The sequence below is a fragment of the Peromyscus eremicus genome, chromosome 7 (genome assembly GCF_949786415.1).
Source record: "Peromyscus eremicus chromosome 7, PerEre_H2_v1, whole genome shotgun sequence".
Classification (NCBI taxonomy): domain Eukaryota; kingdom Metazoa; phylum Chordata; class Mammalia; order Rodentia; family Cricetidae; genus Peromyscus; species Peromyscus eremicus.
The window spans coordinates 84,578,871-84,594,887 of NC_081422.1; the positions used below are offsets into that span (position 1 = coordinate 84,578,871).

The 16,017-nt window shown below is 47.5% G+C and overlaps 1 protein-coding gene across 2 annotated transcripts in view; it reads left to right on the plus strand.

The window, feature by feature from the left end:
- Rasgrf1 (Ras protein specific guanine nucleotide releasing factor 1) overlaps window positions 1-16,017 on the plus strand; it is a 106,904-nt gene that overhangs the window by 8,796 nt on the left and 82,091 nt on the right. For both annotated transcript variants that reach the window (XM_059267059.1, XM_059267058.1), the window contains one exon: window positions 9,513-9,619. In XM_059267059.1, the coding sequence (XP_059123042.1) occupies window positions 9,513-9,619 (107 nt within the window). The remainder of the gene's footprint in view (window positions 1-9,512; window positions 9,620-16,017) is intronic.

Consider the following 16,017-nt stretch of genomic DNA (forward strand, 5'->3'; position numbering starts at 1 on the left):
TGTGGGAAACTGGGGGAGGGAAAGAGGGTAGAGTTCTCGATGAGCCATGCTGTGTGAGCACAGTCGAGGACACGTGAATAACTGTATCAAAGGGCTTCCCTGGTAGCCTGGGCAAAGAAGGAAACAGCTTGGTTATGAGACACTTGACTGCCTCATTAGTTGAAATGAGCAAAAGTATGGACGGCTTGCATCACATCAGCAGGGACACAAAGATGACCTTAAGAGGTAAGTCACTGTCCCAGTCAGCAATTCTTGGTGGCACTCGGTGAAGACCACACTCAGGAGACAACTTGATGGGGTCTGAGTGTCAAGTATCCTGACTGTGCACAGTGGCACTCGAGTCTGGAGACCAAACAGACAGTCAGAGAAGCTCACAGACAGCCACTACCTGGTTTATTTTAAATTAGTTAATTAGGAGCATAATCCCACAGCCGGACATTTACGAGACAAAAGCATAGAGTGAAGCTGGTCCTCCCACCTGACCCTAACCTCCTGAAAGTGCCCATTATCACTAATGTCCTACACATTCTCTCAGAGAGCATACACATCAGACACGTCCATGTGCGCATAATTGCTAACCAGTTGAAGTATGCTGTAACCACTGTTCCACACCTTGTTTTTCTTACTACATAGTGATGATTCTTTATGGAACTACTCTTTTTTAACAGCTACAGGGTACACCATACGGGTGTGCTAATGGCTTTTCAGACAGCCTTCTTTTGAGGAATATTTGGGTCATTTTAAACTCTTAGTATTATTATAATCATAGCTGGAATTAATAAATATGCATGGCAAGGGTCATTTCTCATCTGGGTCTCTAACAGAAACTGAAGAGCAGATGCTTTCAGGTGGAGGCTTGGGTCTTATTCAGTGAACTTCTAGAGAAGTAATTGATGGGAAGGTGAAGGTCAGGCTGGTTAAAGGCACAGTGATAGACAGAAAGATGTTGGTATGATAGTCCCCATCCCCTCTGTGGCCCTGGCTCCCAGGGCCTAAAGTATATGAAAACAGACCATTCAGCAGACAGAAGCTTGGCTCCAAGCTGATGCTGAGAGGGGCAAGCTGCCACAGGGCTCTAGAGATCTGGTACACCCACAGACTGGACAAGGAGAGTCAATGAGCAAGGAAGAAGGTATGTAGGAAGTCAGCATTGGCAGCAAGTGTGTGGCCAGATGGATACCTGGCTAGACTCTGTAGGAGATCAGCAATCTAGATAGAGGCTTGAGACAGGCACTGTGGTGGTTTGAAAGAAAATGGCCCCCAAAGGGAGTGGCATTATTAAGAGATATGGCCTTGTCGGAGCAGGTGTGGACTTGGAGGAAGTGTGTTGCTGTGGGAGTGGGCTTTGATATCGCCTATTCTCCAGCTACTCCCAGTGTTACAGTTGACTTCCTGTTGCCTGCAAGATATAGAACTCTCAGCTCCTTCTCCTGCACCATGTCTGCCTGCACGCTGCCATGTCCCACCATGATGGCAATGGACTGAACCTCTGAAACTGTAGGGTGCCCCAATTAAATGTTTTCCTTTATAAGAATTGCCGTGGTCATGGTGTCTCTTCACAGCAATAGAGACCCTAAGACAGGTACTTAGCTTGGAAGCTATATTAGTTGTTTGTTTTATTTCTATGATAACATACATGAGAAAAGTAACTTCAGGAAGGAAGGATTTACTTCTGCTCATGGGTCAAGGGTTGTCAATCACCATGGAGAAGGCACGGTGGCAGGAGTGTGAGGTGGCTGGTTACATGGGGATAGCAGTCAGGAAGCAGAGAGAGATGAATGCTGATGTCCAGCTTGCTTTCTCCTTTTCATTCAATGCAAGGGTTCCAGATCAAGAAATGGTGCGGCCCTCATTTAGGGTGAATCTTCTCTCCTCAGTTAACACAATCTAGATGCAGATGTGCCTGGAGATTTGTCTCCTGGATGATTCTAGATCCCAGCAAGTTGACAATTGATACTAACCATCACCCATCACAGGGCAGAGCAGGGGTCCTGGTCCAGTGAGCAAGGTCCTGAAGACTCAGATTTGAGAATTCAGAGAGAGAAGCTGGACAGAAAAAAGCCACTAGACTCTGGTAAGAGTGTCTATATGAAGTCGCATCAGGTTAGATGGGGAGGAAGTGGGCAGGACAGGCAGTCTGTCCAGACTGGTGTGAAGTCATCAGTAAACCCATGGAGGCCTGTACTCAGTAGCCCTTTATGAAAATACAGTAGCTGGTGAGGTTCCCACTGTGTTTATGGGTGAAGTCGGTGCAGCCATGGCTAAGAGGAAGTGCAGTCAATGAGTGTCCTCTGTTGTAGAAACTGGGGGAAAGGTCAGGAGATAGTCCTGAGATGGCCTGCTATAGCCAGGAGGAGCTTGGTTTTAGGGGCCTTGGGGTGAGACCCAGAAAGGGAACTAGAAGACATGAGTAGGAGGTGCCTGAAGGAACGACCCCACAACTGGGGAAGGAAGATGTACTTTCTGATGACTTAACTGCTTATAATTCAGTTCAATCAGGTGGCCTTGTGAATGGTTCCAGGTTTAAAGCATGTCACTGAGCCCATGATGAGCTGGTGCTACCATAGCATTAAGCACCCCATGGGGGAAGACTTTGTGGAAGAGGAAACTGCCCACAGAAGTGACAAGTCATTCTGAAGGCCCCATGAGAAAATAGTACTTTTGAACTCCAAACCCTGGCACCTGCCACAACCCCAAAATGACTCCCCAGGATTCTAGATTTCCAGGACATTAATAGATCTTTCCCCCAAAACGAAACAAGGATAGGGGCTGGTGTTCCACCATACCCCAGCATTCTGGGGGCTTCAGCAAAAGGAGCTCATGTTTGAGGATAGCCTGGGCTACGTGGTGAGATACTGGCTCAAAAACTAAATGAATAAATAAGTACATCAGTAAATGGAAAAGGTCCTGTATTGACTATGTTCCAGAACTAGTTCTTTGGCTCCAGGACTGCCCGGGACCTTCCTGCTGTCCGGGCAGTGCCAGTCTCTGTCAGGAAATGCCTGTCCTCTTATCAATCTTGCCAGCTCCATTGCCCACTCCCGAGGGGCAAATTCAGCACCACCTGCTTTGAGGCTTTTGCTATTAACCAATTAACTAATGAACTGGTCTAATGAGTTTGGTCACCCACTCAGCAAACAGGGACAGCTCCATGCCCAGCACAAGGCACAGCGCCAGGCTGCCGGGCTGTTTCTTAGTCAGAAATGACTTCTCTGAAAGGACAGGAGCCCACTCAATACAGCGTAGGCAAAAGAGAAGACATGGGCAATCATGAAATCATGACTGTGGTACTTAGTAGAACTCCCCAGAAAAATCAGTGTCTCCAAGGCCCAGGTGAGGAACCAGTTCTGCCTGCCTTGCCTCTCCCCCACCCACTCCGAGTGGCATCATCTCTTCCCTGCATGCTCTGAGACCCTGTGTTTCTGTAGAATCCAACATGCCCAGGTCATTGGTTCCATCTTCCCATTGCTCTGTTCCAAACTCCAAGAGCTCCCAGGACCTGTTCCCACTGCCACTGCCCGTGTTCTCTGAGAGGACTGAGGGGCAGGAAGAGGCGTGCTTGCTTCTGGTGCCAAAACCGCACTCCTCCCTCGGGCGTTTCAGGCAATGAGTGACAGACAGACACAAGAACCAACTGAGGAACCTTCAAATATACCAGTGCGAAGCTGTGGTGATAGCTCAGTGAGAGGACCTGAGTTTGATCCTCAAATCTCATGTAGAAAAGCATGGTGATACAGGCTCATAATCCCAGACAGGGACAGAGGATTCCTGAAGCCCACAGGCCAGCCACTCTAGTTTACTTTGGTGAATTTGAGACAAGTGAGAGATTCTGTCTCCACAATCGTGTGTGTGTGTGTGTGTGTGTGTGTGTGTGTGTGTGTGTGTGTGATCGTGTACCTGGCTCTCTCGCACTCTCTCTCAAAACCACACACGGCCGGGCGGTGGTGGCGCACGCCTTTAATCCCAGCACTCGGGAGGCAGAGCCAGGTGGATCTCTGCGAGTTCGAGGCCAGCCTGGGCTACAGAGTGAGTTCCAGGAAAGGCGCAAAGCTACACAGAGAAACCCTGTCTCGAAAAACCAAAAAAAAAAAAAAAAAAACCACACACAACAAACAAACAAACAAACAAACAAAAAATAGTACCCACAACCCCCCTGTCTATTATCATGGATCCTTAATGGGGTGCCACTGTTATTTAAGTTCCCAGATGACACTGATGTTCAGCATGAGTAGACATTGTCTGAGACAATAGCAAAAACAATTAGAAAGTCATCAACATCCAAGTTGAGGAGAATTGATGAGGGATGGAGCCATAGGCGCCACCTTATCCATAGTGAGGGACATAAACTGAGCAGGTGGGGCTCCAAACACCTTCCCAGATTCAGAGGCTCAAGTCCTTCTTGCCTGATCTCAACAGGGCAAGGTTGTTTTGCTTTTAATACTAGCACTGGAGACTTTGGAAAGCACTGATCAGGAGGAATGTCTTACCTCTCCAAGAACACTCATGGCCTGCCTGTTGCCACTGATAGCCATGGGGGGGGACTGACTGGCTTCTGCTGGAAGCTGGGTATTTGTGACTAGTCTAATAAATGAGGAATCACTCAGACAGAGAAGAAAAGATGTGAGCTTTCCTTTCCCTGTTGACATCACTGTGTGTAGTAGGCTAGAACAAGTGCCCCCACTAAGCAGCCAGTGAGGAGCCCAGGGTTCCCAAAGTCAACAAGGCTGTCAAACCCTTTTGAGCAGCGAGGCCAGAATGAATTCCAGCTGCAGGGATTGCCACCTGTACATACGTCTGTTAGGTGACCAGCTGTTCCACTTTCCTCAGATCAGGCCATGGCCCCAGAAAATGCATCTGTCCTATGTACCCCCCTTTCCTGTCAGCTGGGTGGGACAAGAAGCCAGGGAGAGGCTGAGCAGGTGGGACTCCAAGCCCTAACCCATCCCCAGCTTACAGGAACTCAAGCCCTCCTCACTGACTTCAACAGTGGACATTTGACATCGGCACTAGGAATTGTGGAAACTGAGGATTATCCTAGGATGGGAGGTGGTAGTGGTGGGGGGAATAGATCTAGACCACACTGACCTTGGGAGCCACCTGCCAGGTGAAGAGGAGTGAAGAGGAGGGGAAGAGAAGTGGGTGGTGAAGACAAGGGCAGGACCCACAGAGAATGGAAGATCTAGACAGAGAGGCATGGGAAGAACAGAAATAAGATGTGGTATCTTTCCCAGCTCAAAGAACCAAGATGGGGAAGGAATCTTTGCAGAACTTTGGCTCATGCAAGCCAGAAGCTCTGCTCACTGTACAGAAGACAGACTTACCTGGGTCGTGAGAGCCACTATCGAAGGCAGAACTACTGCGGCAAGCATCCCCTCTGCTTTCATCCTGTCTCCTTGTGAATGCAGTGTGTGCGAGCCTGAGGGTGTGGCTACCCTCCAGGAGGTGGGGACCAGCAGAAGATATTGGGAAGATGTGCCTTCTTTATGGTGAAGGCACAGAATGGTTTCCAATGTGTTCCTGTGCCGTTACTAGTCACCCATGAGATGGGCACTTCAGAACCTCAGTAATTCTGTACATTTAATGCTGTCCCAAACTTTACCCCAAATTTCTAGACAGAATCAGGGCCTGAACAATAACCATATTTTTTTATTCCACACCTGAAGGAGAGCATACTAGCCAAGAAGCTGTGTTGTCCAACGAGAGTACTGGGGGGTGATGTTATAAAGATAGCAAAAAAAAAAAAAAAAAAAAAAAAAAGAGGAGCAAGTACGCACAGGGGACTTGTTTGTGGGATGTCGCCAGTGTTCTCTCTATTGGACCTTACAAGAGCTATAAAAGAAAAAGAGCCTCTTTATGCCCATTGCATAGATGAAGAAACAGGTATAAAAGCCACTGAACAATGCTCAAGGTTATCTATCTAGTGAGACGTGCCAGCAAAACATTTATCAAAAACCACAAGGTCCCTGGGCTTTTCCTTGCTGTCATTCAAAAGACCATGAACTACCCCTTCACTTCTCCCCACTAAGTGAATACAGCCATTTCTTCAAAAGAAAATGACGAGGCTGGGAAGGTGGGCCAGTGAGCAGAGTGCTTGTCATGCCAGCATGGGAATCTGCATTTGGATCCCCAAGACCCTGTGACTCATCTGTGACTCATCCCAGCACTAAGGAGGTAGAAGGTGGGAAGACCCCTTAGGCTTGCTGGCCATCCAACACAGCCAATCACTGAGCTGAGGATTCAGCAAACCTTGTCTCAGAACCTAAGGTGGAGAACAATTGAAGATGTCAACATCTGGCCTACGCACAAATTGCAAACATAGAGACACACTCACACACATGAGCATGCACAAACACACAAAAAAAAATGTGAAAAAGTTCTCCCAAATGTGGTCTCCCTCTTCCTTAACCCCACACAGAGGAGGCTGGAGTAAATGTGCCTGAACCCTTTCCTTTGTCATGCTGTGTCTCAGGTAGGGCTGCTCCTGTGTAGAGGCAGATGAGGGATGCACTCCTTGACCCAGACTGGCTGGAAAGGCGCTGTTCCAACCCTGACTCTTACGTGTTCTCATTGTCCAAAGTCTCAGATCAACAGGACAACTAGTCACAGCCTAGGCCTCACATCCGTGGGAGGTGGGAAACAATTAAACCAGAACCACATGTGACCACTGCAGTTAGCACCAGGTGTTTCCCAAGCTTGAGCAAGGTGCCCACACTGTTGTTACCAGCCAAGGACTGCAAAGAGCCATTCTGTAGTGTGGGCAGGTGTTTCCCCCATCCTTGGGGGGGTCTGTGCCAAACTGTAGAGCGGACTCTTCCATCTGGAGTAACCTCTCAGCAGGAGCCTCTCCTGAAGGCCAAGGTTGCCCTCAGGGCTGCAGAGAGCAGCAGGAGCCCAGACGGTAGCTTATGTGGGCTTTGCTGTAAAAACCTTCAATGTTTGCAAACACCTGAACTTCACAGTAAGACGTTAGTAGGGGGAACGAGAAAGCAACAGCCAAGGCTTTCTCAGCGCAGGCACTGCAGGGTCCCAGTAAGCTGCAAAATGGAGTCCCTTCTCTGTGCCCTTTCCTCTAAATCTTTGCCTTCCTTCATTCTCAGACCCAGGGGCGTTCACCATCTTGACTGTCCTCACACCTCCACGAAACCTTCCCTTCCTCTTCCTTTAGCAGCAGAAGCCACTTCCCCAGGAGGTTCCCTAGTCACCATGCTGGATAGAGAGGAGGTGGGAAACAGGCCGGCACAGAGAAAATCCTATCACCCTCAGCGTCTATCCCTGGGCTCTGCGTATTTGGGGGGGCCTGTGATGGTGATAATAAAATTAAAACATCAGGTCTAGACTCCAGCTAACCCAAAGCCGCAGACTTAGGGTCTTGCTCTCTCCACGGGGGCTTTGCTGCACTCAGCATTGTGGCAGGCATGGGGCATGTGCTCAGGAGAGAGGCGTCGGGTCGTTACTAATGTGAGCCAAAAAAAAAGAGCCCCAGCATGCCTGGTGCCTTACAGAGACTCAGAGGCAGGGCAGGGTGGAGCCCTCATCATCTCACTCACCCTCTCCTTCAGCCACCTGTAGTTCACTCAGAACCAGCACAGGGTAGGGCTGAGAATAGCCCAGATCATTCAGGCCCAGGCCCTGGCCTGGAGCAGTCTAAGGCCCGTGGGTCAGTGCATCCCTGAGGCTCCAACACTGGAGAGCAAAAGTGAGAGAAAGAAAACCTGCACCCAGCAGTCAGCATCCACGTGGCAAAGACAGGCCCCAAGGAGGAGGTGTGTCGTCGTCGTCGTCGATTGGCTCCTTTGCTCTCCACTTGCTCGGCTTCCCTAAGTGTCAGGGTCGTCATCTGGAAAGCAGATCATGCCTGCAGCACTTGGTGGATACGGGACAAAGCAAGATCATTTAAGATGAACATTCATCGGGTCTTTTCCTTTCCCCAGACAGGGAAGGGGCTACGGGGCCACCTGCAGCTCCTCTTTTAACCTGCTTCCTTCCCACAGGCCCAGTGCCCACTGGAGTTGTTCCAGGCTAGAGCTGACATTTCATGTTACAGGCCCAGTTATCTGTTTCCTAGGAAACGAGGGATAACGCTAACTCTGCAACAAGTCTTCCCCCCACCCCCTAACATACACACACACACACACACACACACACACACACACACACACACACACACGAGTCTATCAGCTAGAATGGCAATTAAAAATAAAGTACAAGTCAGCCGCTAAAATTAGTTTATATATCTTTACCTTGTGCTGCTGTTTCCCGCCACCTGGACACCTAGGGACAGAAGCACAGGCACCCTGTATGGCACACCCTCCAAAAGGCAGGCCCCAGGCCCCTCTTTGCACCCTACCCTGCTTCTTTCCAAGAGACAGAACAGGTGGCCCCCCACTGGGGTTCTCCCTCCCCCTGAATGACTTCTCTTTGGCTTCTTTCTCAACCTCAAGGCTGTCACCAGAGACCCACATTCTGCATGTCCATCCCCCACTCATCCTGCCTCCCCACCCCCGAAGCCACTCACGGACTCCTATCTGTGGCACCTCAGGACTGAAATCAGAACATCACCCTCCCCCGTTTCCCCTCACCTGCGTTCTGCCCCCCTGAGCTCCTGCCCAGGAGTACCCCTCTGCCTTTTGTCCATCTACACTGTGTATCTCCTCTACTTCCATCAGGCCATGGGCTCCAGGTACCTGTGTTGTCACCCAGGGTCTTCCAGCCGACTTGAGAGAGAACCGAGACCCAGGGCCCATCCCCTGAGAAGCTCCTCTTCATCTTCCTGGGTGGGACCGGTGGCTGGCTTCCTCTGTGCTCCACAGTCCCCTTCACCTGCGGCGTGGAAGGGATCATATGGCATTAATTACTATACACACTGAGGCCGCCCTGCCTTAGTGCCAGGTGTTGTTCAGAGAGCTCTACGGGTATTTAACTCCCACGACAACCCTCGAGGTGTGTGTCTCTTATCTGGCGCCTCAGCTTCCCCGAGACCTCAGGGAGGCAGCCCCACCATTGACTCAGCTTTAAGTCAGACACCTGTGCCCAGCATAGCAGCGGCTTACAAGTGAGATTTCCTGGGGACTGTACCATTGATTCGCTTCTGTCACCCCAGCGTCTAGATGAGTGCTTAGTCAGTTTGTGTGGAGTAATTAAAGAACCATTGCATTGAACTGGTACCTAGTCCCCCACAGAGATGTTCTCTTGGTGTGTTTCCCCTGCCGTCCTTCCAGAGTGCCTGATGGTTTCTAACTGGCTTTTCTTTTTCTTTGTCTGTAATCGGTTGGCAAATAAGGCTTTGTGGGGTTGGCCTCCTTATCACATCCTAAGCATAGGTTTTGTTACATCACACCAAAGCCTTTTTGACTGAGCACTTGAAACTACTAAATAGAACGCATTCGGGCGACCACAAAAAGTGCATCTGGGCCCGGCTGCAGAGGCAACAGGCGTTCAGCACTGGAGCAGGGAGTGTGTGGAGCTCGTGGACATCCTGATAACCACAGGTGTCTGTCTTCCTCTTGGTGCAGCATTACTTCACAGTGAACTTCACCCATGAGAACCAGAAGGCACTGGAGCTGAGGACTGAGGATGCGAAGGACTGTGACGAGTGGGTGGCAGCCATTGCTCATGCCAGGTATGTCTCACCCTGATAGACTGCCTAAGCGGGAGAGACCAAACCAAGCAAGCTTCTGCAAGTCCAAGCCTCAGGACAAGGAGATGGGAAAGGAGGGGAGGGGAATGTAGATGTTGTGAGAGTCTTGGCCACCCCATAGCACGAGAGCACTTCAGACTCCCATTCTGTTCTAACCACGTAGTCCCATCTCTAATGTGTGCAGCCACCAATTTGATGTGTGACCACGAATTAGTCCCCTCTTTTTTCTGAACTAAAACTAACCATGCCCTGGCAGAGCTAAACACTGTCAAGTGTAGCACCATCCAGCTGACCCTCTAGACAGCTGATCTCGCTGACCTAGTAAATAATGAGGTGTTATTGTGGCTACCTTCCTATAAAATGTGAACTGAGGTCAGGAGCGATGTGTGACTCTGCATTCTCAATGAGTGATTTAAAAAAACAGCATAGGAAAGGTGTTCAGCAGGTGTGAGTTGGAAGAATGCAAAGAAAAAAATGGAAGGATGGAGGGTAGATATAAGGCTGCAGTCTGAAAATTAGTGATTAATGGGAAATTAGTGATAGATGAATGAAGGATAAAATATGAATGATATTTTATAATATAAAATATGATATGAATGGGTGTTTGAAGTATATGTGGAAGATGGAAGGATAGATGGATAGATGGATCCTTTGGGCCTTGAAACTCACTTGCCCAGAAACTGATATTGTGACCCTAGCAATGGCCTTAGCCCTAAGATCATGCCATCTCTATTTCTGTCTACAAAAAATATTCAGTCTTAGCTAAAGAGACCAAGCAATAGACACAGAAAAAGCAATAGACACAGGCCTAGTGCAAAGTGCTAGGGAACTAGAGCTGGCTGCCACACAAGTATTTCCCTGGCACATATCACAGTTTGATGAGTGACATTATTTCCCTCTTCAGGGAAATGGGGGTAGAAGTAGGGTACCAAGTGGGCCTTAGTGAAGGATGGGAAGGAAGATTTAATGGGTTTAAACATGAGCATCTCAACAATAACACCTCCCTCCCTATATCTCTCTCAAAAAAAATTTAAAAAAAATTTTTTTAAATCTTATTTAAAGCACTGATACATGGAAGATAATTTAGAGAATAATGAAGAAATGAAGTTTAGATGTTAAAAAGCAGATGAGGACCAGTGAGATAGCTCAACAGATAAAGGCACACCCCACCAAGCCTGAGAGGACTTGAGTTCAATCGCTGGGACCCACTTAGTGGAAGGAGAGAAAGGGAATGTTGTCCTCTGACTTCCACAGGTACACACACACACACACACACACACACACACACACACACACACACACAAATAGAAAACATGTAATATAAAAAACTTTTCAAGCATATGAGGTGGACAATTGGCTGTCATAAGATTGTAAATGAGCTCAAATTTCCTGTTGAGATGTTTGGCCTTTCCTCTCTGAACCATGGAAGCCACTGAAGGTCTTACACCAGGAGAGTAACATGACCAGAGCTGATGGAGACCAGGAATTGCTGGGATGTTCCAGATGAAACTGCATGAAGAAGAAACTAGGTTCAAGGACAGCAATTGGACCTCAGCCTCCCAGCATCAAAGGAGAACCAATAACAAACAGGGTTTGATTTTGAGATCAAAACATTTCACTTGAAGATCAAATGAAATTATTTGCATGAAGGAACTTCATAAGTATTTAAGCACTACAGGGGTTTTCTTTGCATTTGTTTATTTGCTTTGTGGGAGCTACAGCATGCATGTGGAGGTCAGAGGACAACTTGCAGGAGTTGGTTCTCTTTCTACCATGTGGGATCCAGGGTTCAAACTCAGGGCATCAGGCATGTGGCATATAACCTTTACCTGCTGAGCTGTCTTATGGGCACTTCATTAAAATTCATTATTCATCAATACAAACAATTTCTAGAGACAATGCGATAACAAGGTCTACATGGTAGGTGGTTAAAATGATGAAAACTGACAATACCAAATGCTGGTGAAAGGCTGGAAGTACTTAGGCAGCACCAGAGGAGTGTGAAACAGCACAACCAACCGGGACACGACCAGGCAGCTGCTTACTGTACGATCTGTCATCTATTAGTTCCATTCCTTGGTACCTATCCAAGAGGAATGAGAAATGACCGCAAAAAGTCTCCTATGTAAGTGTCCTTAACTGCTTTATGCAAGTCATCAGCCATGATGTCTCTGAACAAGCTAATATATAAACAAACCTCCAGTGCATCCATAAAATGGAATATTGCTGGGAAATAAACATGAATCGACTACAGTTATGCACTACAAGATGGATGAATTTCAAAATCAATATGCTGAGTAGATATAGCAAAAAAAAGTGCTATATGATCTCAGTTATATGAAATTTAGACGAGACAAAAGTAAATAGGGTAATGGAAACAGGAAGAGCAGTTGCTTCTGGGGTGGGAATAGAGTAGGAAATGGTTCCTGGGTGCTAGAAATTATCTTTGCCTTGGTTCAGGGTTTATGTTTTTCTATCATAATTGCTCACACTGTTACTGGTATTTGGGACCTGGACCGAGTATGTCCAGGTTCTTAGTATCTTATTCAAAGAACTGAAAGGCTCACACAAAACTGTAAAAGTAGCAAAGCAGTAGAAGAGGTCAGATACTCCAGCAAGAGTGACAGTGGGACCCAAGAGTGAAAAGATTCATGGCCCAATTATTGTTTAGCACTTCCTTTTACGAGGTTCAAATAAAAGATGAGTTTTTGTTGCTTAAGGGTGTGGGTGGGGTTTTTTTGTCTTGATTGATATGTTGTTATAGACTTCTTTTCTACTGTACATATCCTTTCCCACAATTCACCTTATTTTAATCATATGTGTGCCCAATTATGTATAATCATAAAATGGCAAATATGGAATTTCCCCTAAAAGTTCACTTTAAGGATGCAGTTTGCCTTATTACAAATTAGCACCCAAAGCTAGCTCAGGCCAGAATGACCTTCTTACTCTGTACCAGAGCATAACTAGAGTATGACTGAACCGAATCTGTCTAAGTCTGATGGCTGTTAAGGAAAGAAGAAACAACATTGCCTTCTTCAGAGAGGGATGTACATGCAAACCAGTGCATATAGGAGTCCTAGGTTGCTAACAGATTGCCAGATGAGTTCCCTAAAAGAGTATGAGTGTGCAAGTGTGGTGTGTGTGTGTATGTGTGTGTGTGTGTGTGTGCAGAAGTGGCAGCAACAACTGGCTCTCTGCCACAGCCATATTGAGTATGAAGTATTTTTACATATTCCCAACTTAGTTCTTATTTACATGTACTTAATAGAAACATTCCGTGTATAAAAATAAGCACTGTGGTGTATTAATACCATGTTGAGACACAATGTTCTCTCACACTGTATGTATCATAGTCTAGTATTATGGGATGCTTCTGTAGTGTATGTGTATAGTCATTTGTAAGATAAGGCAGTGTGCTTCATACCCAGCATTTTAGTGAGAACTAGATGCCAAGCCAGGGGGCAAAGAGACTGAAATGCACTCTCAGGCCCTAGGGCCAATTCCACCTCCAGCTTTGACACTGAACAACTGTTGTTCTAAGTCAATTACTTCTCCTTCCTGGACTTCAGTGACTTCATTGAGTAAACCATACAGTCAACCTTTGATGACCCCTGGGTTTCCTTCTAGCTCTGAAAGTCTATGAATTCATAAAGACTGCACACACCAGGAGTGCCTTGGTCAGTCTCCGCTGGAAGGATTCCAGGAGTGGAAGGAGTAGGGGAGGAAAAGTAAAGAATGGGGTGGTGGGTGGGTAGAAAGGGAGGGAAAGTGATGTTGTCTTTGTTTTTTTTTTTTTTTAATTGTTATTACCAAATAGCTGAAATAATCAGCTTAAAGGAAGCAAGATTTACTTTGGTTCATGATTTAGGGCCACAGTTGGCTGGCTCTGTGAAATTTAGGCCTGTATTAGGACAGAGACATTTTGTGAGAAGGGTGTGGCAGAGGGAAACTGTTCCCCTCATGGCTACAAGAAGCAGAGAGACAGAAGCAAGAGCAAGAGAAGATAAACCCTCAAAGACACACTCCCCAGCCACCCACCTCCTCCAATTAGACCTAACCTACCAGTTTCTACTACCTCCCAACAGTCCATTCAATGATGAATTCATCAAGGACCATTCCACTGATTAGGTCAGGGTCCTCAGGATTGCTCCCAAAGCCCATCTACTGGCCACCAAGCCTTTAAACATCAGCCCACGAGGAGCATTCCAGACCAAAGTATAATATTCTTCCCTTGGCCCCCAAAGGCCCATGGCCATCTCACAGTGTAAAATGTATTTACTATGTCCCCAAAGGTCTTCAGTCTTAATAGCCCCATAATTTCTCAGAAGGCTAAGTCTAAAGTCTTCAGTGATGCAAGGCAGCAGTAGCTATGAACACCTTTAAAATAAAAAAAAAAGGAAGTCATGTACTTCTAACGTACAATGATAGGAACCCTCCCCTTTCCAAAGAGGAATGGAAACATAGAAAGAGGAACACCCAGCCAGACAAACATTATACCATGGAGCTCCATGTCTGGGTATTCAGGTCATGTCATGAGCATATACAGGATCTGGGGCATGGTATGAGCTCCAACAGGCTTGGAAAGTCCCACCTCTGTAGTCTTTTCTGATTGTAGTTTATATTGTTACCATCTAGGGGTCTTGACCAGGTTCATTTCTTTTGTCAATTAAAGAATCAAAAGGCAGGGGGGAAAAAATCTCCATCACAACAGGTAGCAACAGGAGAGTTCTCTGACCTAATCTGAGGACTGACCCTGGATGAATTCATCACTGAATGGACTGTTGGGAGGTAGTAGAAACTGTGGAAGGTTAAGTCCAGTTGGAGGAAGTGGGGAGCTGGGAAGTGGAGGGTGTTCCTATCACAGGCGGTCCAGAAAGGTTTTTACCAGAGGCGAGGAAATGGGCACTTACCACAAGCACACAGAGAAAAGACCCTCTGCAAGGCGAAACAAGAACTAGAGAAGCTGAAACACATCTTCTCTTGAGGACTGGAGTGTTTTAAAGTCCCTTCCCTAACATAGGGTTGCTCAGTTTGAAGAAAGAAAGGATGGCTAATGGTCCTACAGCTGTTGTGTAAACATGCCCTGATGCAGCCAGGGGCTCCTTGAGCCAGTCCATCAGCAGGGGGCCCTACTGACAGGACAAAAAGCCCATATGCTGTCAGGTCTTTATCTCAAGTCAGGAGGGTGGGGGAGAAGCCAGCCATCTTGGAAGTTCACCATCCTTATTACATAGCCATGGCCCCTCTCCCTCTCTGTATGCCTCAGGCAGTCCGTCAACTCCTAGTTCCTCAATGTGACTTCTTAGAAGGCTCTGTTGACTTCCTAAAACTCTCCTTGTCAGATGTCCCCCATTCTTGGCCTCTCCAGCCTCCTGAGGGCCCCAAGAGCTTCATATTCAACTCTCACAACTTCACCCTCTCAGGGACTCTTGACCCTCTCATACTGCCTTGCTTCCCAGGCCTTCTTTTGAAATCTGGGTGGAAACCTCTGGGACCCACAATACTTATATTCTGCATGCCCCTAAAACCAGTATCCTATGGCTAGCACCAAATTCTGCCACTGGCTCCAGCAGCAGCAGCCACATCCGCTTGGCTTACACCTCTGAATACTTAATGGCTTGGTGTAGGGAAGGACTTCCATAGGCTCCCTGTGACATCTCAAAGCAAGGTCTTTCAAATGTCCATGAGCCTATAATGGGTGGAGTCTGGCGTGTGTGTGTGTGTGTGTGTGTGTGTGTGTGTGTGTGTGTGTGTGTCCAGGTCTCTCACTGGACAGGAGTCCTTGGAGTAGGCTAGGCTAGATCTGCCTACCTCTACCTCCCCAGTGCTGGGATTACAAGCACACTCCATCATGGCCTGTTTTACTCATTTACTTACTTACTCTTAATTTGGGTTCCTCACGCTTGAGTGGCAGGTGCTCCCCTGACTGAGCCATCTCCCCTGTCAGTGGGCTCTTTAACAGTCTAATCTCTGCAGCAGCCCTGCTGTTCTTGGCCCCAGCTTCCCAGGTGCTTATCTTCTGACACAGGAGACTTCACATTTAAAACATAATAGGAGAGTGGGGTGAAGGGAGGGGGGAGAGAGAAGGGAAGGAGAAAAGGAGGCAGAAGGGAGGGGGCATAGGGAAGGGAAGGAGGAAGGGGGCGCCAAGGGGACAGGAGAGAAGGGGTGGAATGATGGGAGAAGAAAGGAGAAAAGAAAGAGGAGGATAAAGAGAGGGAAGGGAATGGGGAGGAGAAGGAAGGCAGGCAGATAACCTGCAGATGAGACTCCTCCTTCCTGCAGCACGGGGTGTCTGCCATTAGTAAGACTAGACTAAGGAGGAAGCTGTGCTTCGCACCCCTGTGTGGGGAGGCAAGATGGTGTGAAAACAGACT